General features: G+C 41.9%; 1 protein-coding gene across 4 annotated transcripts in view; it reads left to right on the forward strand.

Annotated features, from left to right (window-relative positions):
• Positions 1 to 23426, forward strand: part of sls (sallimus) — a 223826-nt gene that overhangs the window by 11816 nt on the left and 188584 nt on the right. For all 4 annotated transcript variants that reach the window (XM_067788667.1, XM_067788666.1, XM_067788669.1 and 1 more), the window contains exons 3-10: positions 10023 to 11598; positions 11670 to 11899; positions 11960 to 13324; positions 13391 to 16192; positions 16271 to 20226; positions 20301 to 21903; positions 21981 to 22268; positions 22445 to 22682. In XM_067788667.1, the coding sequence (XP_067644768.1) occupies positions 10023 to 11598; positions 11670 to 11899; positions 11960 to 13324; positions 13391 to 16192; positions 16271 to 20226; positions 20301 to 21903; positions 21981 to 22268; positions 22445 to 22682 (12058 nt within the window). The remainder of the gene's footprint in view (positions 1 to 10022; positions 11599 to 11669; positions 11900 to 11959; positions 13325 to 13390; positions 16193 to 16270; positions 20227 to 20300; positions 21904 to 21980; positions 22269 to 22444; positions 22683 to 23426) is intronic.

Below are 23426 nucleotides of genomic sequence, written 5' to 3' on the forward strand. Positions count from 1 at the left end.
AACAGTTACCGCCCTAGAATCTAAGCCCCTACCAATTTTCACAAGGATTAGTAAATTTTTGTAAGACTTATGGCATTAAAAGTATCCTATACAAATGAAATGAAAAAGGGCGGAGCCACACCCATTTTGAATTTTTCTTTTATTTTTGTATTTTGTTGCATCATATCATTACTGGAGTTGAATGTTGACATAATTTACTTATATACTATAAAGATATTAAACTTTTTGTTAAAATTTGACTTTAAAAAAATTTGTGTTTAAAAGTGGGCGTGGTAGTTCTCCGATTTTGCTAATTTTTATTAAGCATACATATAGTAATAGTAGTAACGTGCCTACCAAATTTAATTATGATATATTCAACGACTGCCAAATTACAGCTTGCAAAACTTTTAAATTATCTTCTTTTAAAAGTGGGCGGCGCCACGCCAATTGTCCAAAATTTTACTAATTTTCTATTCTGCGTCATAAGTCCAACTCACCTACCAAGTTTCATCGCTTTATCCGTATTTGGTAATGAATTATTGAACTTTTTCGGTTTTTCGAAAATTTCGATATCGAAAAAGTGGGCGTGGTTATAGTCCGATATTTTTCATTTTAAATAGCGATCTGAGATGAGTGTCCAGCAACCCACATACCAAATTTCATCAAGATGCCTCAAAATTTACTCAAGTGTTAACGGACGGACGGACATGGCTCAATCAAATTTTTTTCGATACTGATGATTTTGATATATGGAAGTCTATATCTATCTGTGTGTGCTTTGCACACAGAGTATAATTACAATATTGGAAAAGGCTGTAGTCCTGCCAAAACACACGGGAACACCACCTGAATAGTTAGGTAAAATAGTTTAGATAGAATTTGCTAAATTTTCAAAAACCAGGATATCCTAGCAAATAACTACTTGGTGTAGCCTTGCCTCCCAGTTAGATAAAGAGACATGTCCGTAAGCACTACGATGCGATTCGGCACCTACCAACTCAGCCGTTCGAACCAATGAACCTAGTCATCAATAAACGAAAAGCAGACTACCCAGGTTTATTTTGGCCAAACTTCGCCCTGGCTACTGTAACAGGTTAAGCTCTTACTTAACCAGGAAACAATTTAATTATAGGCGTGTTCACAGACTGATTTTGTTAATTTGCACCCGGAGGTTCTGGGTTGAAGGCCCGGGAAAAAATTTAAAAACTAGTTTTTTCAAGTGGAAGGCGAATCTCGGTAGTGGTCCTGCAAATTCTCCGAATGTATTTCTGCCATGAAAAACTCATCAGTAAAAATTCATCTGCCTTGCAGATGTAGCTCGAAATCGGCCTAAAATATATAGATCTCGTCACACCAATTTGTAGAAAAAATTTAAAAGGAACACGATGCAAATTGGAAGAAGCTCGACCTTAATTTGGGCAGTTCAGGGGTGGAATTTTCCTAGTTTTCGTGTTAGCGTATGGGTGTTCAGGCAGACAAGACTCAGTCAAAGCCTTTTTCGGCACTGATAGTTATGATGTAAGACCAAGTGTACACATAATGGGGTTACCTTTATTTTCGTACCTTACTCATTACTTACTTACTTAATTGGCGCTTAACCGTCTAAACAGTTATGGCCGTCCAACAAGGCGCGCCAGTCGCTCCTTCGCTCCTCCAACCGGCGCCAAATGGTCACACCAAGGGAGTTTAAATCGTTTTACACCTGGTCTTTCCAACGGAGTGGGGGCCGCCCTCTACCTCTGTTTCCATAGGCGGGTTCCGATAGAAAAACTTTCTTGGCCGGAACATCATCTTTCATTCGCATAACATGGCCTAGCCAGCGCAGCCGCTGCGTTTTAATTCGCTGGACTATGTTGATGTCTGCGTATAGCTCGTACAGCTCATCATTAAATCTTCGGTACTCGCCATCGCGTAGAGGTCCATAAATCTTTCGAAGAACTTTTCTCTCGAACACTCCCAAAGCCGCTTCATCTGCTTTTGTCATGGTCCATGCTTCTGCCCCATATAGCAGGACGGGTACGATAAGTGACTTGTAGAGTATGATTTTCGTTCGCCGAGAGAGGACTTTACTTTTCAATTGCCTACCTAGTCCAAAGTAGCATTTATTGGCAATTGTTGCTAGTGTTGATGCTGTTTCCCAAATAAACGAAGTCTTTTACTATTTCGAAATTATGGCTGCCAACAGTAGCGTGGTTGCCAAGGCGCATATGCGCTGACTCTTTGCTCGATGACAGCAGGTACTTCGTTTTGTCCTCATTCACCATCAAACCCATCTTTACCGCTTCTTTTTCTAGTTTGGAGTAAGCAGAGCTAACAGCGCGGGTGTTTAGGCCGATGATATCAATGTCATCAGCATATGCCAGTAATTGCACGCTTTTATAGTATATTGTTCCAGTGCGGTTAAGTTCTGCAGCTAGTATAATTTTCTCCAGCATCAAATTAAAGAAATCGCACGATAGGGGGTCACCCTGTCTGAAACCTCGTTTAGTTTCGAACGGCTCGGAGAGGTTCTTCCCAATTCTGACTGAGCTGATGGTGTTGCTCAACGTCATTTTGCACAGCCGTATAAGTTTTGCGGGGAAACCAAATTCTGACATAGCGGTATATAGGCAGCTCCTTTTCGTGCTGTCGAAGGCGGCTTTAAAGTCGACGAAGAGGTGATGTGTGTCGATTCTTTTTTCACGGGTTTTTTCCAAGATTTGGCGCATTGTGAAAATCTGGTCGATGGTAGATTTAACAGGTCTGAAGCCGCACTGATAAGGTCCAATCAGTCGGTTCACGGTGGGCTTCAATCTTTCGCACAATACACTTGAAAGGACCTTAAATGCGATATTGAGATGGCTGATTCCACGATAGTTGGTGCATTTTGCAGTATCCCCCTTCTTGTGGACTGGGCAAAGAACACTTAGATTCCAACCGTCGAGCGTGCACTCTTTCGCCCATATTTGAATAGCTCCGCAGGCAATCCATCAGCGCCCACGGCCTTGTTGTTTTTCAATCTGGTTATTGCTATTCTAATTTCGTCATAATCGGGCGGGGGACATATATTCCATCATCATCGATTGCGGGATCGGGTTCTTCATCTCTGCGCGCTGAATTGCTGTCTCCATTTAGGAGAACAGAGAAGTGTTCCCTCCATAATCTAAGCACTCTCTGGACATCAGTAACAAGGTCGCCGCTTTCGTTCCTACAGGAGTTTGCCCCGGTCTTAAAACCTTCCGTCTGTCGTCGTATTTTTTGGTAAAATTTTCATGCGTTATTCCTGGTGGCTAGCAGCTCAAGCTCCTCGCACTCACCCCTTTCTGCTTCTGCTTTTTTCTTCCTGAAAAGGCGTCTCGCTTCCTTTTTCGACTCACGATAGCGTTCATACACTCCTCTTGTCGCGCTCGCTTTTAACGTAGCCCTGTAGGCAGCGTCTTTTCTTTCAGTTGCAACGCGGCATTCTTCATCGTACCAGTTGTTTTTTCGTGGTCGCCGGTAACCAATTTTTTCCTCGGCGGCAGTACGAAGTGCTTTGGAAATATGCTCCCACTGCCCCTGTTATCTTTAGGATGAGTTGTGCTCTCAGAGAGCAGGTGTGAGAGTCGAGTTGCGAAATCATTGGCAGTCTGTTGTGATTGAAGCTTTTCGACGTCTAGCTTCCCTTGTGTTTTTTGTTCCTTGGTACCTTACTCATATTCGGTAATTAAATAACTGCTCAGATTATGAATAAATACTAAAGGTGCCAATACTTTTCCTTTTTCCTATTCCAGGGTTGTCGGGTTTCATCTTTCAATAGAAACAATAAATAATAGAAAAACAAAACAATGTAAACAAGATACGTAAGCTAATGATAAACTTTTCAACTTCATGATTCTGCAATATTCTGATAACTTAAAAAAGTATATGTACATCATTTCGAAATCATGGTATAATAACAATTTATTTTTTATTTTTTTTCTTGAGAAGATGTTAGACATACTTGTTTCCGACAACATTACAAACCCATTGAAAGCATCAAGTTACAATTTTAAACGAATTTACTGATCATAACCAAAAAAAAAATACCTGAAAATCTTCATGGATAGTCGTAGGCTAAAAATAATTTCAGTTTCTCAAGAGGGCGTGGTTACTCTCATACGAATGGAATATTTCGTACTGCATATTCTGTATTCATGGCATAATACGAAAAAAGGTGGGGATATAAATGGGGCTTGAAAAGGTTAATAAGTTTAAGTCGAAATAGGTGATGGAGGGGCGGAGGGAGAGGTATAGGGAGTGGGAATAAGAGACGAAAAAGGGAGGAAAAATGAGAACGAGAGGAATGGGCGGAGAGAAAATTTTTTAATGCATGAGAGCCAGAGTTCGAGCACAAGAAATATTGCTAAGCCCGCCAGTTTTTATGAAGTTATCCATTGTTCCGAGGTAAGAACATCCTCTGGTTATGCTGAAACTTGTTCAAGCTGACACGAGAGGCAAACAGACAAAGTTAAAACTTTTGAAAAATAGGCGTTTATAAATTTATTTTTAAAGCTGCCCGTATGCGTCTGAAAAGTTAAGGACACAAATTTGCGGATTTTATTTTTGTATATCTTCTTTAGTGCTTTTTCCTGCTTTCCGGTCGAAAAAATATGACCATGAAAATACTCTCACCTTAGGTGTTGACAATTATATTTTACATGTACTCCTAAGTATTTTAGAGAATCCCTTGAGGTGATTTGATGATCCCCAACAGTTAAGACTAACTCTTACTCTAACTCTAACGCTTACTAATACCACTGCTATCTTTTAGCTAGCCAACTCCAGTCCCGTCTTGGTCAGAAATTCCTTTATTCTTCCTTCAGCGTCTCTAGATATTGCTTGAAGCAAGTCCAGTTTCTTGGCCACTACTACCACTGCAATATCATCAGCATATCCCACAATTTTGCGTGTTTTCTGGTAGATCAATCTTTAGCACCCCATCATGCATTGCATTCCAAAGCACTGGACCGAGAACATATCCCTGTGGGACACCTCCAGTGATGATATACTTTTTTTCTCCTGGATGCGTGTCAAAAAGAAGTACTCTGTCCTTAAGATAGCTACCTATTATCCTGTGTAAGTAAGCTGGTGCGCTGAAGCTTCGCATCGCTGTCATTATCTACATGCAGTTCGCAGTATTAAAAGCATTCTTGATGTCCAACGTAATCAGTGCACAGAACTTTCTTTTAATTTGGCCTCCAGAGATAACTTCTCCAGCTATATTGGCGATTGCTTGTATTGCATCTAGGGTGAATCTAAAAGATGTCTCCCGTGCTTGAAGCATGTCATTCTACATGGCTGTTTTAAAGGATATTTTTGGTGATCCGCTGTCTAGGCTTCTTTATGGTGTCTTTTACCTCTGCCATGGCATCCGGAAATTATGCTGTTTGGGAAGCAGTTTTCCCTCATATTCAACGCTGTCTAGAAAGGACTTGTGTTTAGGATGGTTTTACTTATAATTACATAATTTTCCCCAATTCATATTAACATTCCGCTTAAGTATGTCGATGGTAGAATACTCCTTCATAGTACCAGGAAAGTGCCTAAGGACTGATGCAGGGTCTATATATCGATTTCTTGAAAATAATAGCAAAAGGGGCACATAAATTCGTATAATACCCACACATTTTATACAAAATAAAGATGTCCGGACACTGAATCTTACACTAATCTTAGTATCTAGACGGCCATTGCGTACCTAGAATACTGAAAAAAAAGAAAAAAAAACGAATGAATGAAATTTTGTGGACACACATACTTAAGAAATATACAGGATTGCGATGGTTTTTTTTTATTTGAGACTATTTATAGGTGATTGTTCTGTTCCTCGTAAAAAAAGGGCAAAATATCTCGACACTAACACTGTGCGGATACTAATGAGTTTGACCTAGTATAACATACACACTTACATATGAATGGAAAGCACACTTACATACATATGTCTTACCAAACTGTCTACTTTAAACCTAAAATCCATTTGTCAAAAAATTTGGTCGAAATTTGAAAAAATGCCCAAAGATTAAATGTGATAAGTTTCTTAAAAATAAGGTGGGAGCGTAAAGAAAAGTAAAAACTATATAGTATATGTATGTACATATATCATGTACTGCATATACATAGATATCCAACTTTTTTTGTGTCACGTACTGGGTGATCTATAGTAAGAGCAAATTTCCCATTAATTGGTATATATATGTACTTGTTTGTATGAGCACATGAACATCGTGAAAACCCGACAGCATCAAAATGAAAATCTCTCAAAGAAATGAAAATCTCTGGGAGCGTCTTGATCAGCTGTTTCGAATATGAAATTTCCCCTTATTTTAAGTGCAGTGATTCTATTTTTAACGCATCGTTTTCGAACATTTAAAAAAACACCGATGTATATATGGATATACATGCATATGGATTTGTATACATATGTATGTATGTACATATACTCATAATGAATTTTTGCAAAACAAACAAATTTTTAAAGAATGAATCACAACATTGTTGCCGTTGTTTTGTTTCCGATCTCAGTACAAAATTGGGAAAGGTCGAATGCAAATAAAATTTGCAAATATTGGCAATTAGTAACAGATTCAAATAGATTTTTTGCAGTATGCTGAAAGTGAATGCTGTTTAATATTTAGTGATAAAATATATATATGTAGGAAGGGTCCGTAATTCTGGTTTAACTGTAAAACCTACCTGTTGCATATTACTTACATTTAGAATTTACAATCTACATCATAGAAGTGAAATCATATTCTGTTAAACGTTAATCACATTTTTTCAGTTGTAAGGAATATTCGAGATCGATCAAACATTTTCTATAATTATTTAACTTAGTATTCTATTTTAAATGGAACTAAACCTACTTATATTCTAATGAACAATTGTACTAATATGCTAATTTAATTAAATAAATAGTTTAAAAGCGAAATCCAAAGCTAATAATCTATATATATACAATATACCGATATCTTCGGGATAATCTAATGATCAGGATGACTAGCTGTGTTGATTTGGCTATGCCCGTCTGTGTGTCGATCTGCCTGTATAGCCCCTCAATGTTTGAGATAGCTTGATGAAGTTCGGTGTGCGGGTATATTTTGATGTCTGATTAGACATTTGTCGGACCTGGCCGGATCCGACCACTATAGCATTCATATATGTCTCCTCTAGACCTAGTTTACATACATATAACGAAATTATCTTCATCTTCGTAGTTAACTCCTAATCGTTAATTATTTAACTAGATTTTCCATTTAAGCTTTCCCTTCGACAATCGGTAATTATGATCAAATTTTAGAAAAAGTTCCACCTCTAGAGTGTAATCTCAAATTGGAAGCACAAAATACATAGAAGAGTAACGTGAAAATTTGACAAAAAATAATCTAGATACAGAGGATGGAATATATGTAAATGCGTATATTTCTTATAGACGATTTATTGTAGATTAGGGCATGTGTAAACGTGGTCTAAGACAAGAGCTCGCCTGTGGGTTAAAGTTAAAGCACAGCAGAGTTAACCTTACCACAAAGGAATAATTTTGGGCTTTTTGAAAAAAGCTTCGTTTTTACTTTCGACTTTTTACCGATTTCGAATTATTATCGCAGTCATTGGCTTCTTATGTTATCCGTTTTATATAGAAGTTTTATTGATATCTATTCCATACCATATGAAAAATGGTCGTCAACAAATCGATTACTTTTTATCGATAACAAATTAATGACATTTAGCTAAAATTTTGATAAGCTGTCGATAATTTTTCTATAGAAAATCGATAACTTTTCAATTAAACATCGATAACTTCTCACCATCGAATGGATAGCTTCTTTATAGTATGTCGAAAACTTTTGGAGAGATAATCGAGAACTTTCCGATATTAAATCGACAACCTTTCGGTAACAAACCGATAACTGGTCTATAAAAAATCGCTACCTCTTCGATAATATTTGTTATCGAAAGCAAGTTAATTACACTTCGATTACAAATCGATAACTCGTCTAAACCTCGTCGATTACACCTATAACAAACCATTCCGTTCCTTTCCTTTGCTTTCCCTTCTTTTCCTTTCCTTTCCTTGTTCTTTCTTGCCATTCCTTACCTTGCCTTGCCTTGATTTGCTGTCTGATTTCGCTCATAATAACTATGCAAAGTACATTTCCTCTGTATTCCCTCATACCGTGAGCAAAGGCGTTTACACATCAAAAAACGTCTTGAAAAAATTATTTAGAGCTGGGTTGATTTCTGCCGTCAGTTGTACAGATTTCAAAACTGTTACACTGATGAATCATCTGGATAGCGTCCTCAGTACAATCATTTATCAAGTTTCGTTTATTAAATTCTTCTGTTTTGTTTTTTTTTTTTTGATAATTTATGAAAAAAACAAACTTTTGCTGCCATATGCTGCTGATATTGATATTATTGACGTAAAAAAACCCACCGTGAGTTGTGTCATCTCTGAATTAGATAAAGAGGCAATTAAAGTGGGTCTTGCGGTAAATGAGGACAAAATCACACTCTACAAGTCGCTCATCATACCTGTCCTGATGTATGGCTCGTAATCATGGACGAGAAGATGATATAGCTCTTGGAGTGTTCAAGAGAAAACTTCTCTGTAAGATGTATGGTCCTGCCAATGATGTAGACTGTGAGTCTCGAAGGAGGTATAATGATGAGCTGTATGAGCTTTACGCAGATATGAAGATAATGCAACGAAAAAACCGAAAAGCTTCGCTGGCCAGGTCATGTTATGCTGATGGTCGAGGACGTTCCGACCAAGATATTATTTCAGTCGACACCGCAGTCTGGACGTAAATTAAGGGGGAAAACCTCCACTGACTTGTTTGAGGCAGGTGGACGAAGACTTGGCCTCCCTCGGTGCTTCCGATTCGCATCAGTTATCGCGAAACGGGGATAGCTGGCGTGAATTGTTACGAAACGGCCAACGGCGGTTAAGCGTTAATTGATGAAGACGACAAAAAAACTTCGATGGAATTTGTAATTGAAACTATGAAAACCAATCTCAAAATGATTTTGAAAAAATTCGAAAATTCGAAAAAATTTTACGAAAATTTCGAACTTTTTATCTCCTAGGAAAATCAACACCGTAAATTTAGCAAAAAGTTGTTTTAATTAGAAAAAAGTTTTTCTAAGCGTGTTCGCACCTCTGCAGTGATTTGGCCAACACTCCGATTGTATTTCTGCAAGAAAAGCTTCTCAGTGAAAATTTATCAATCTTGAAAATGCCGCTTAGAGTCGACATAAAATATCTAGGTCTTATCCTGCTAATACGTAAGAATAATAAAAAAGAAGAAGGACGCAGATTGGAAGAGAATCGCGGCTTAAAATCTCCTCAGAGGTTATCGCGCCAAATATTTTTTTCTTCTTTTGATCAGGCTGCAACTTCGAAACTTTCGTAAAAGGTTTTCAAAACTTTTCGAAAACGTTTCTGTCAATTGGTTTACATAGTCTTTGCTACAAAATTCTTAAAAGTGTTTTCTTAGATTATCGACAATAATAAACAAAGTTTACTTGATGCTTGATGAAATTTTTTGTTAAAATTGCCACTGCTATTTTCATTCGGTAAAACTTCAAAGATGTCGTAAACGGTTTTGCACGCCAGGGCCTACACAAATCAATTTTCAAAGTCAAGAAGAAATTTATTGCGAAATTCATCAACGAAAACAGCTTTTAAATTGTATTTTGTATTTTTAGTCTATTAGATAATTTTAATGTAGAACCGACTGTTTTTTTCGGCTTTTCTACTTTGTATTGTGGAATGAAAATTCTTATTCATTGATTTGATTTGATTAGTTGATGTTTATTATTTTTTGAAAACAAACCGAACTGTTCAAAATTCTCGGTAAAAGGGTACGCAATCTTCCTTCCTCCAGGCTCAGTGCACAAATGTTTCCATAATGAAGAATGGTGCGCAAAATATTCGTTATTTTTTCAAAAAAATCTTCACTTGTTTCTCTTGTAAGCCTTATTTGCAACAATTCAAAATTAATTAATACTCTTCATTTGTTTTTTGTTCTTTTTTACAGTGCAACAACATGTTGGCCCTGGCGGTACCTACACTCCGCCATCCTTAACGCACATCTATGGTCAAGGCGATATTTCACCACCGATATTTGAGCAAATATTCAAAAACGCCCGTTTCGCGCAGGGCGGCAATGCCCTCTTCGAGGGTAAACTGCGTGGCAATCCAAAGCCATTCGTCTCTTGGACCCGAAAAGGCGCACCACTTCTCGAGTCACAAAAGTTTCGTATGAGCTATAACGAAGTCACCGGTGAAGTATCGTTGCTAATCAATCAAGTTGGACCCGGCGATGAAGGCGAATATACGTGTACGGCGCGCAATCAATATGGCGAAGCTATTTGCAGCGTTTACATTCAACCAGAAGGCGCGCCAATGCCCGCAGTACAGCCTGTACAAACGTTCGATAAGTCATATACTAATGGCTATTCGTATACCTCTATTGAAGAGGAATTCCGCGTCGACACATTTGAGTATAGACTGTTGCGTGAAGTGCAATATCGTGAGGCTATAACACGTCGTTCAACATACGAACAGGATCAACATTTGATACAAGAATTGGATCGTAGTTTAGGTCCAGCACAAGCGCCACAAATTTCGCAGAAACCGCGCAGCTCGAAATTAGTTGAAGGTTCTGATGCCGTTTTTACCACAAAGGTTGGTTCAAATCCCAAGCCACGCCTTACTTGGTTCCATAACGGACAGCGTCTAGTACCATCACAGAAATACGAGTCATCATATTCTAGCGGCATTGCAACGGTGCGCGTTAAGAACGCAACCCATCAAGATGCGGGTCATTATACACTACTCGCTGAAAATACACAGGGTTGTGTGGTATCATCAGCCGTTTTGGCTGTTGAACCAGCTGCTGAAAGCACAAACGAACAAAAACCAGTCGATACTGCAGCTGAGCAGCTGGAAAGTGGCAAAGCTTTGCCACCCACTTTTGTACAAGGTTTTGCTGATCGCGAGGTCACTGAAGGTCGCATGACACGCTTCGATTGTCGCGTTACTGGCAATCCTTATCCTGAAGTTATTTGGCTCATTAACGGACGCCCAGTTAAAGATGATGTCGCCCACAAGATTCTCGTCAATGAATCTGGTAGTCATTCACTAATGATTACAAGCGTTAGCCGTTTAGATGCTGGCACGGTACAATGTTTAGCACGTAACAAGGCTAGCGAGGTCGCTATCGAAGCGCAATTGAATGTGTTGGAAAAGGAGCAAGTTGTCGCACCACAATTTGTTCAAAGATTCGCCACAATGACCGTGCGTGAAGGTGAACCCATTACTATGAGCGCCAATGCTATTGGTACACCAGTGCCACGTATTACCTGGCAAAAGGATGGTGTACAAATTTCAACGACAGCTGACCGTTTTATTGGGGTCGATGGCGGAGCTACATGTTTGGAAATTCAACGCGCCAAAGCTGCTGATGCTGGTTGGTATCAGTGCACAGCACAAAATATTGCTGGCTCATCTGCGAATCGCGCAAGACTCTATGTAGAAGTGCCGAGAGAACCGCAAACACACGAACAAAGACGTCTAAATTTACCGCGGCCAACGAAAGTTATCGAACCAGAGTGAGTAAATTAAAGTCAATATGACCGAATTTTAATTTAAATTTTTATAAATTTAATTTTTATATTTTAAGGCCCGTGCCTGGTCCAGAAATAATTTATCTACGACATGTAGAACGCGCAAAGCCACACTTGCGCCCTGGTGAGGAAGATCGTGTCTACCCACCACCACAATTTATTATACCATTGCAGAATGTGCAGCAGGTTGAAGGTAACAAAGTACACATGGAGGCACGTATTGAACCAGTTGGTGATCCCACCATGGTTGTAGAATGGTACTTGAATGGGCAACCGTTAGCAGCAAGTAAGTTTTGAAAGCAAATTCCTAAACTTTTCTCAATAAACCCTATTTTTTTATCCACAGGCTCACGCGCTACCTCTGTCTTCAAGTTCGGCTTCATAGCGCTCGATCTTTTGGGCATTATGACACACGACTCCGGCGAATATATGTGCCGCGTCAGTAATGCAGCTGGTGTTGCCGAATCGCGTGCCGTTCTATCTGTAATTCAACGTCCTTCGATTGAACAGAGCTCACAAAATCCCAATAGTCTGCAATACATAAACAAGCTGGAAGACTACTCACGCTATCAGCGTCAAGAGAGCACTGAAGAACTGATGAATCAACCACCCGTATTTATACGCCCATTAAGAGATTTGGGCGATTTCGATGAAGGTAAAAATGTGCACTTTGAGGCTCAAGTCAACCCAGTCAACGATCCCACCATGCGTGTCGAATGGTACAAAGATGGTCGCCCGATAACTGCTAGCTCGCGAATCACTGCAATCTTCAACTTCGGCTACGTCTCCCTAAACATCCTGCACCTACGGGCTGAAGATGCTGGTTCGTATACAGTGCGCGCAGTTAATCGTGTGGGTGAAGCCATCAGCACTTCGAATATACGCGTGAATGTGCGTTCTGAGGTAACCTCTGACTTGGGCATACCCGAACAACAACGTTATATTGAGAAGGTTGAAGAGTTGGAAGATTATCGAAAAGCTCAACAAAGTCGTCGAGCACAAGAGGTGCCTGAAGCAATTGCACCACCACAATTTAAAACGCCAATACAAAATCAATTGGATATACGTGAGGGCGCGCATGCTCATTTCGAAGCACGCTTAGAACCTGTGGGCGATGCAACAATGCGCGTTGAATGGTTGAAGGATGGTCAACCACTTGAAGCAAGCTCACGTAGCACGACATACTTCAATTTTGGCTATGTCGCACTAACAATCAAGCAATTGACAATTTATGATGCCGGCGCTTACACTTGCCGTGCCTACAATGCCATCGGTCAAGATGCAACCACTGCACAATTGACTGTGCTTTCAAAGAAGGATATTGTATCGGAATCTCAACACCCTGGCGGCTTAGAAAAGCTACAACACCTCGAGGATTCATCGCGTTATGGACGCACCGAAGAAGAAGAGACTAAAATTACGCAAATTCCACGCTTCTTAGGTCCTATGAAAGGAACAAACAAGATTTTAGAAGGACAGCGCGCTCATTTCGAAGCGCGTGTCGAACCGCAAAGCGACCAGAGTTTGCAAATTGAATGGTATCACAATGGACAAGCCATTACCGCTGCCACACGTATCAAGTTTTATCACGAATTTGGTTATGTCGCTTTGGATATTGCGCAAGTGCGCGCTGAAGATGCGGGTGTGTACACATGCGTAGCCAGAAATAAGCTAGGTGAAGCTAAGTTACAAGGAACAATGGTAGTAGAAAGTAAGTTCGACATTTCGATTAATCAAATTTTCTAAATCCGTTTATAAATTATCACTTCATTTATAGCTCGTTCCAGCATTGATACATCTAGCATGCACCGTGGTCTACAGGAGAAGACACAAACTTTAGAAAACAAGCAACACGTTGAGCCGCAATATGACATTGAGGAGATCTCTAAATCTAAGCCAATATTTGTGCAACCACTCTCCGATCATAAGCCCATACATGAAGGCAAAAATATTCACTTGGAATGCCGTCTCGAACCAATGGGTGATCCCACTATGCGTGTTGAGTGGTTCCATAATGGTCGTCCCATTACTGTAGGCTCACGCTTCCGCACCTATTACGATTTCGGCTTTGTTGCGTTAGACATTGTGCAGGCAACCGCTGCCGACTCTGGCGAATATACCTGTCGTGCTACCAACCATTTGGGTTCGGCGCACACTTCTTCCTGCGTACGTGTTGTTGATCGTTCGGATATTGTTACCGAGACACAAAATGAAATGTCACTCGAACAGATTCAGCAGTTGGAAGATGCTACACGTCGTCGTCATCATATGGAGGAAGACATCACAATCATGCAAGCACCACAATTCACACGCGCACTTCACAACATCGAAACTGTTGAGGGTACCAATGTACATTTGGAATGCCGCTTGCAGCCAGTCGGTGATCCCAGCATGCGCGTCGAGTGGTTCGTCAATGGCGTACCAGTCAAGACTGGTCATCGTTTCCGTCCCGCATATGAATTTGACTATGTAGCCCTCGATTTGCTGGGCTGTTATGCCGCCGACTCTGGTGTTTACACTTGTCAGGCACGTAATCAACTTGGCGAAGCTGTTACCTCATGCTCTGTACATATTATTGCTAAGAGTGATCTGATTTTGGAAACGCAAAATGAGTCAGGTCTGCAGAAAATCGCTTACTTAGAGGATTCTTCACGTTATCGCCGCAGCGAACAAGTTGATGAGGTCGTCAATGTGCGTCCACATTTCTTAACGCATCCAAAAAACCTGGCTAACATGCGTGAGGGTGGTCACGCACATTTCGAATGTAAAATCGAACCAGTCACTGATCCCAATCTGAAGGTAGAATGGTTTAAAAATGGCCGCCCTGTAACAGTCGGCCACCGCTTCCGCCCAATACACGATTTCGGTTATGTAGCTTTGGACATCATTGACTTGATTGCTGAAGATTCAGGTGTTTATACTTGTCGTGCTGTCAACTTGATTGGTTCTGATGAGACACGCGTAGAATTGCAATGCCGTACCAGCGAACAAATTGTAACTGTTACACAAAACGAAGCGGGTCTTGAACAAATTCATTACTTGGAAGATCGGTCGCGTTATGCACGTCGTGAAGAAATCGATGAGACTACCAAACAAGCGCCAGTCTTTACGACTTCCCTGAAGAATGTCGAAATTAAAGAAAATCAACGCGCTCACTTTGAATGTCGTTTGATTCCTGTGTCAGACCCCTCGATGCGCGTTGAGTGGTATCACAATAATATGCCACTAAAGTCGGGCTCACGATTTACCGAAACCAACAACTTTGGATTTGTGGCATTGGATATTATGTCTTGTTTGCCTGAGGATGCCGGCACGTACACCTGCCGCGCATACAATGCTATTGGTGAAGCTATAACCTCAGCTGTTGCCATTGTGCACACCAAAAAGTCTATTTATTTGGAGTCGCAGCATGAGAGCGCTTTGCCACGTTTACAACATTTAGAAGATGGCTCCAAGCGTCAACGTATGAGCGTGCAAGAGGAGATAGTCAGCCAGGCACCCGTTTTTACATTACCTGTGCGCGATGTACGCGTTGCTGAAGGTCAAGCTGTACACTTTGAAGCACGCTTAATACCTGTTGGTGATCCGCATTTGAAGGTGGATTGGTTACGTAACGGCCAACCAATTGAAGCTTCGAACCGCACAACCACAATGCACGATTTCGGCTATGTCGCATTGAACATGAAATATGTGAATCCGGAGGATTCTGGCACTTACACCTGTCGCGCTGTAAACGAACTCGGTCAAGCTGTTACTTCAGCATCGCTTATTGTACAATCAAAAACTTCCATACAAATGGAAACTCAACACGAGGCTGCAATGCATAAGATTCAGCAGTTAGAAGATCATACCAAATATCAACGACGTGAGGAGGAGGAGTATGTGGTTAGTCAACCACCACGTTTCGTCACAAAATTGATTGGCCCCACAAACTTGGTCGAGGGACAGAGCGCACATTATGAGTGTCGTATTGAACCCTATCCGGATCCCAGTTTGAAGGTCGAATGGTTCCATAACGGCAAAGCATTAAGTACTGGGCATCGTTTCCGCACCACCTACGATTTTGGTTTCGCCGCTTTGGACATACTTACCGTTTATGCCGAGGATAGTGGCGAATATACTTGCCGCGTCACCAATAAATTAGGTGAAGCTGTGAACTCGATTAATCTTAACGTACAAGCACGCTCCGCCATCATTCGCGAAACGCAACACGAGGAAGCACTACAAAAGATTCAACATTTAGAAGATGAGACACGTTATCAACGTAAGGTTGAAGAAGAACAATTTCTGGCTGAACGTCCACAATTTGGACGTCCATTGCGCAATGCAAACGTAAACGAAGGTACCCCCGTACATCTGGAAGCTACTCTGACCCCGGTCAATGATCCAACTATGAAAGTGGAATGGTATTGCAATGGCATGCCCATACAAACTGGTCACCGTTTCAAGACGACATACGATTTTGGCTTCGTCGCTTTAGATATATTGTACACGCATGCTGAAGATACAGGCACATACATGTGCAAGGCTAAAAATGCCATAGGGGAAGCTGTCACGACTTGTGCTGTAAACGTCACAGGTAAATAAAGGGTTGATTCACTTAACAGATTCGTTATTTTTGAACTATCGTATTTATTACAAATCTCTTCTTTTCCAGCAAACAAGACACTAGACCTCGACACTATGGATGCCCAGCGTCTGGAGAAGATTCGCCAGCTTGAGAATTATGCACCTCCACCCAAACCCGTTGTGGAGGAGAAAGGTCAAAAGCCAATCTTTCTTACACCACTCAGCAATTTGGAACATCTCAAGGAAGGCGAACATGCCCATTTGGAGTGCCGTGTCGAACCGATTAATGACCCTAACCTCAAGATTGAATGGTTCTGCAATGGCAAACAACTACCAACGGGTCATCGCTTTAGGACCACGCACGATTTCGGCTATGTCGCTTTGGACATTTTATATGTGTATGGCGAAGATACCGGCACCTATATGTGTAAAGCCACCAACTTGCTTGGTGAAGCCGTCAACACGTGCAATGTGCGTATATTGAATCGTCGCAGCATGATATTCGATACTCAACATCCGGATGCCTTGGGGAAAATACAAAAGCTGGAATCGAAAACCGCGCCAGCACGCACCGAACCGGGTGATTTGCCAATTGGTCCACCACATTTCACTGCTGAGTTGCGCGGCACTGCCGAGATCTTTGAGGGACAAACTGCACACTTTGAAGCTCAAGTTGCACCAGTACATGATCCCAATTTGCGTATAGAATTCTATCATAATGGTAAGCCATTGGGATCGGCATCACGTTTCCACATCACATTCGATTTTGGTTACGTTTCATTGGACATTACACATGCCGTACCAGAGGATGCCGGTGAATACTCAGTACGTGCTGTAAATGCTATGGGTCAATGCGTATCTGCGACTAGCTTGAAGGTTAACGCACGTGGTACTATCATTTCTGAAAGTCAACATCCTGAAGGTTTGGAAAAGATTCGCCAACTCGAATCGACCGCTCCATTTCAACGTCCGGAAATTGAAACACCTGGCACCAGGCAACGTCCTGTATTCACACAACCGTTGCAGAATATTGACCGCATTAACGAACATCAAACTGCACACTTCGAATGTCGCCTCATACCGGTTGGTGATCCTAATCTCAAGGTGGAGTGGTACCGCAATGAGAAACTCATTGAGGATAGTTCACGTATTACAAAACAACATGATTTTGGTTTTGTCTCTTTGGACATTTCTCATATACGCAAAGAGGATGAGGGTGTGTACATGTGTCGCGCTGTTAATCCACTTGGCGAAGCTGTCACTACGGCATCCATGCGCGTGGTTACTGAAGCCTCAATTCAAATGGATACACAACATCCAGATAGTATAAGCCGCATACACCAATTGGAACGTCCCGCTGCACCACGTCCCGAAGAACCCGAACGTGCTTTCGAAAAGCCAATATTCACACAGCTACTCACCGGCCCATCTGAGTTATGGGAAGGTCAGCATGCGCACTTCGAAGCACGCGTAGTACCAGTTGGTGATCCGTCATTGAAATTTGAATGGTACATCAATGGTGTAGAATTGCAGATGGGCTCACGTCTACGCACAACACACGACTTCGGTTTCGTTACACTCGATATCAATGCAGTTGTGCCTGAAGATTCTGGCGTGTATATGTGCCGCGCTTATAATGCAGCAGGCGAAGCTGTATCATCTACCGCTATGAAAGTGAAATCTAAATCCAACATTGCGGGCGAACCACTAATTCCTGAGTCGTGGGAGGCTATACGCCTAAAGGAAGCAGCCATGAATCGTGTACCGGAGATGCTTGTTGATACAACACCACAACAGGCGCCAGTCTTCACAACACACCTTCAAAGCTACGACAAGCTTTCTGAGGGGCAACACGTACTGCTTGAGGCACAGGTAGAACCACGCGCTGATCCGAACTTACGCATTGAATGGTTCAAGAATGGTATCTCACTCACCACTGGCTCACGTATACGTAGCACTTTCGACTTTGGTTTGGTAACTCTTTCTGTCAATGGACTGCGCGCAGATGATTCTGCCATCTACACTTGCAAGGCTACAAACCAAGTGGGTGAAGCTGTATCAACTTGCAGTCTTAAGATTGAAGATCGTCATTGGTTACAAGGTGAGTCTTTACATCCCGACTCTTTGCCACGGATTGGTGAATTGGAGGCACCCAAACCTGGACGCCCAGAAGAACCTGAAACTGTTTACGAAACGCCTGTATTTACCACTCATCTGAATAATATCGAGTGCAAGGAAGGCGACAATGTACGCTTCGAATCAATGGTCGAACCATCACGCGATCCCACTATGCAAATCGAATGGTTCTACAATGGACAACCACTACAAGCTGCCTCTAAATTCAAGTCTATTTACGACTTTGGTTACTGTGCGCTGGATCTGACTAATACGTATCAAGAGAATAGTGGCGTATACACACTCAAAGCCACCAATAGCAAAGGATCGGCTACTACGTCGGGTACGTTGAAATGCACAGGTGGTAAAACGTTCATCTTGGATACTCAACATCCACAAGGTGAGGCCGGTTTGGAGGCAGTTAAGGAAACTGAAGAAGAACTGGCAAACCGTTATGCACGTCAAGTCTCGAAACCTGAAGTTACGTATCCAGCACCCGTTTGGACAAAACCGTTGCAAGCCGAGTTTCATCTCAACGAAGCACAATCATTGCACTTGGATGGTAATGTTGAACCCAAAGAAGACCCTAACCTCTTTGTTGAGTGGTACTTCAATGGCAAGATACTACAGCATGGCTCACGTTTTAAGATGACTAGTGAGTTCGGTTTTGTCACAATGGACGTTACTGAAATCTATGAGCGCGATCAAGGCATCTACACCTGTAAAGCTTACAATAAGGCCGGTGAAGCCTTCACTACCACAACCATTTACTGTACGGGCAAGGAAAGCATTATTGAAAAGACACAACATCCAAAGGGAGCTGAAGGTTTGGAACAAATTCAAGATTTGGAAGAATCCCTGCGAAAGGATGGCAAGAAACCAGAGAAGCCCGAGGAGGGCATGGCACCACGCTTCACGACTGAATTCATTGACATAAAGGATATTGGCGAGGGCGAAATTGCGCATTATGAAGCCAATCTCATACCTACTGGCGACCAAAGCATGGTCATCGAGTGGTTCTACAACAGTAAGGTGATCTCAGCAAGTCACCGTGTGCGTACCATTTATGCATTTGGTATGGTTGCTTTGGAGATTTTAGGCACCAAGATCGAAGACACCGGTACTTACACCTGCCGTGCCACCAATAGTTATGGCACTGCTGAGATCAGCTGCATGCTAGAATGTGTTGAGAAGCCACGTGGTCAGAAACCACGTTTTACTTCACAAATTCAATCGCTGGAAGGACTAAAAGATGGTCAGTCAGCACATTTCGAATGCACGCTCATACCGGTTAACGATCCTGAGCTCAAGGTAGAATGGTATCATAATGGCAAACTTTTGCGTCATTCAAACCGCATCAAAACCGTTTCCGACTTTGGTTACGTTGTATTGGATGTTGCATACCTGCAAGATCACGATAGCGGTGAGTACATGTGCCGTGCTTACAACAAGTACGGTGAAGATTTCACGCGCGCTACACTCAACTGTCGCGGACGCGGTGGTGTCTTCTATGATAGTTTGCAACCTGATTCATTACCAAGAATTCGTGAGCTTGAGTGCCCACAAGGACAACAGGCTGATACTAGTGCACCAGTGGTTGCCGAGCCGCCTAAGTTCATCACACAAATTGCGAACATCACAAAGTTGGTTGAAGGACAAAGTGCGCACTTTGAAGCACGTCTTACGCCCGTCACCGATCCAGATCTTAAAGTCGAATGGTATTTCAATGGTAAAAAGTTGCCACACGGACATCGTTTCCGAACCTTCCACGATTTTGGTATTGTCATCTTGGATATTTTGTACTGCTATGAAGAGAACTCAGGCGTTTACGAATGTCGTGCCGTTAATAAGTACGGTGAGGATGTAACACGTGCCACGCTTAAGTGTACATCAAAGACGAACTTGATTCTGGACTCTCAATTGCCACGCGTAAGTATTGCGCACCATGTGTAGGGTGCTCGTAGCCATAATTGCCTATTAACATTTCCTCTATTCTTTTACAGGGTATGGAAGGTGGTTTGGAGAAGATCGCTAATCTCGAGTATAGCATGATTCGTACACGCGATGAAACTGTCGAGGAGACCAAAGGCAAAGCGCCCGTTTTTACTGTACCTCTCGAGAATATCGATAATATGCGCGAGGGCGAAAATGCACACTTTGAAGCTCGTGTCACACCCACAGACGATCCACGTCTACGTGTTGAATGGTTCTGGAATGGACGTCCACTCAAAGCGGGCTCACGTTTCCGTACTTTCTGTGATTTCGGTTTTGCTATCTTGGAAATCTCACCCGTCTATCCTGAAGATTCTGGCGAATATTCTTGCCGTGCTATCAACGAATACGGTGAGGCTGTAACCACTGCTACCATGAAGATTCAGGGTAAACGTAGCATCATTATGGAATCTCAGCTACCAAAGGGCATGGAGGGCACCATTGATCGCATTGCTGAGCTTGAAGGTCTTGGTGGACGTAGTACAGAGTTTGTGCCAGAAGATGACAGTGGCATGCCACCAGAATTTATTACAACCCCCTTCGATATGGTTATTACTGAGAACTCATTGGCACATTTCGAATGTCGTTTGCAGCCGGTTAACGATCCCAGCATGCGTGTCGATTGGTTCCATAATGGCAAAGCTTTGTGGGCTGGCTCACGTATTAAGACTATTAACGATTTCGGTTTTGTAATTTTGGAAATTGCTGGCTGTTATCAACGTGATTCTGGCTTGTACACCTGCAAGGCGACCAACAAACACGGTGAAGCCACTGTGTCATGTAAGCTGCAGGTTAAGGGACGTCAAGGTATTGTGGTTGAACCACAATTGCCATCGAATTTCCGCACAGGTACAGAGAGTTTGCAGAAATTGGAAGAAAGCATGCATAAACGTGAAGAGCTTGTGGTTGACGAAGAACAAGCCAATCCACCTAAATTCATCGAAGAAATCAAGGATAACCTAGACGTACCTGAAGGTGGTCCCATTCATTTTGATTGCCGTGTTGAACCAGTTGGTGATCCAACAATGCGCATTGATTGGTTCTACAATGGACGTCCTATGCCCACAGGCTCACGTGTACATATGCTCAATGATTTCGGTTTCATAGCCTTGGACATCGATTACATCTATACACGTGATGCTGGTGAGTACGTCTGCCGCGCCACTAATAAGTGGGGCACTGCTACCACAACTGCCAAAGTGACTTGCAAGAGTAAACAGAGCATCGTCTACGACACGCAACTGCCTGATACCTTGACTGCTGAAAAATTAAAAGATCTTGAACGTGGTCGCATACCCGATGTACCAAAGGTTGAAGAACCTGATTTTGGACCACCAAAATTCATAACAGAAATTCAAAATGTCACTGTAGACGAAGCGGAGGCAATGCGTTTCGAATGTCAAGTGGAACCAAAGACCGATCCCAATTTACGTGTGGAATGGTATCGTAATGGCAAATTATTGCCAAGCGGACATCGTTATAGAACAATTTTCGATATGGGTTATGTTTCCCTCGATATTCTGTATGTCTATGCTGAAGATTCTGGCGAATATGTGTGCCGCGCAGTGAACAAACATGGTGAAGCGCGTACCAAAGCAACAATTTCATGCAAGAGTAAGTAGAAAATTTAGATCATCATCATCATCATTTATAAGCTCTTATTAAAAAAAAATTATTCGACCCAATTTTAGAGTTGCCAACAATTATGCTGCAAAACCAAGTGCCTCGTGGCATGAAACGTACCGAAACTCTGACTCAAATGGAGGCCACTATTAAGAAGTACACTTCAGAGGTACATTTGACTGAAGATGATCTATACGATCCGGATCGTAAACAGCCACCACGTTTCGTTACCCAAATTAAGGAACAAACTAGTCTAACAGAAATGTCAAAAACGAAATTCGAATGTCAATTAGCACCAGTTGGTGATCCGAATATGAAGGTTGAATGGTTATTCAACGGCAAACCGCTATTGTACAGTAAGTATTGGGAGCGGTTTGAACTATCTCTCACTCTTATTCTCCCTCTCTCTCTTGCTTTACCTCTCACGTCCCTCCCTCCCTATACCCGCATATCTACTGTTATCTTTTCCTTTATCTATCTGTACTTGCATCTGATTCCAATGTAGTTAACTTTAATTTTCATTTTCTTACAGAGAATCGCTTCCAACCCATCTATGATTTTGGTTATGTTGCCATGAACTTTGGATGGGTGTACCCCGAAGACAGCGGTGAATATGTATGCCGTGCCACCAATTTGTATGGCAAAGATGAGACACGTGCAATCATTAAATGCTCTGGAAAGCCCGGCATCGTATACGACTCACAATTGCCTGCACACATGCAAGAAGCGTCTATTCAGCGCATACGTGAAATGGAGGCATCGTGGCAAGTGTAAGTACCTGTTGATGCATATGAAGGTATAAAAATGAAATTAAAATATTTGTGAAGTTATTGTAACCGCGTCTTAGAGCGAAGTGTTTGACCTGGATTCCTAAATTAAGTGATGTTTCTAGAACTAGCACTTGTATCGAACTTTGTAGGTTTTCGAATACGGAGACGGATTCGATTGCTTTAATAAAAAAAATATAATGCGAGATAACCTCCGAAGAGATTTTAGGCCGAGCTTCTCCTTCAATTTGCGTCGTGGTCCTTTTAATTTTTCCTATAAATCGGCGGGACGGGACCTACTGTTTTATGCCGACTCCGAACGGCATCTGCAAGGCAGATGACTTTTCACTGGGAACCTGTTCATGGCAGAAATACACTGGGAGCGCTTTTCTTCTAATTAAAAAAAACCTCTTTCCAAAATGTTTAGCCGAGCGTGAACCTAGGAACTTCGGTGTGGTAGGCGGAGCATGCTAGCATCACACCACCGCGGCTTTACGGATTATATTTAACCGACGTGATCGTGGTAACCGATAAAAGCGCGAGGTAATATTGTATGCAATTTTAGCTGCCCTCGTATTAGCCCTGCTGTGTTCTGGCATAAGACGCTATGTGTATAGAAGGGTATACTTTGTAATGATATTAAAAGTTTTGACCGAGCAGCAACCAAAGCTAAAAAGAGTCGTCGTTTTTGGACCGTCGACCCTCTCGGGGCCGCTTTCGTATTGCTTCGGTGTGGCGCTTTCTCAT

The sequence above is a fragment of the Eurosta solidaginis genome, chromosome 5 (assembly GCF_040869045.1).
Source record: "Eurosta solidaginis isolate ZX-2024a chromosome 5, ASM4086904v1, whole genome shotgun sequence".
Taxonomy (NCBI): Eukaryota; Metazoa; Arthropoda; class Insecta; order Diptera; family Tephritidae; genus Eurosta; species Eurosta solidaginis.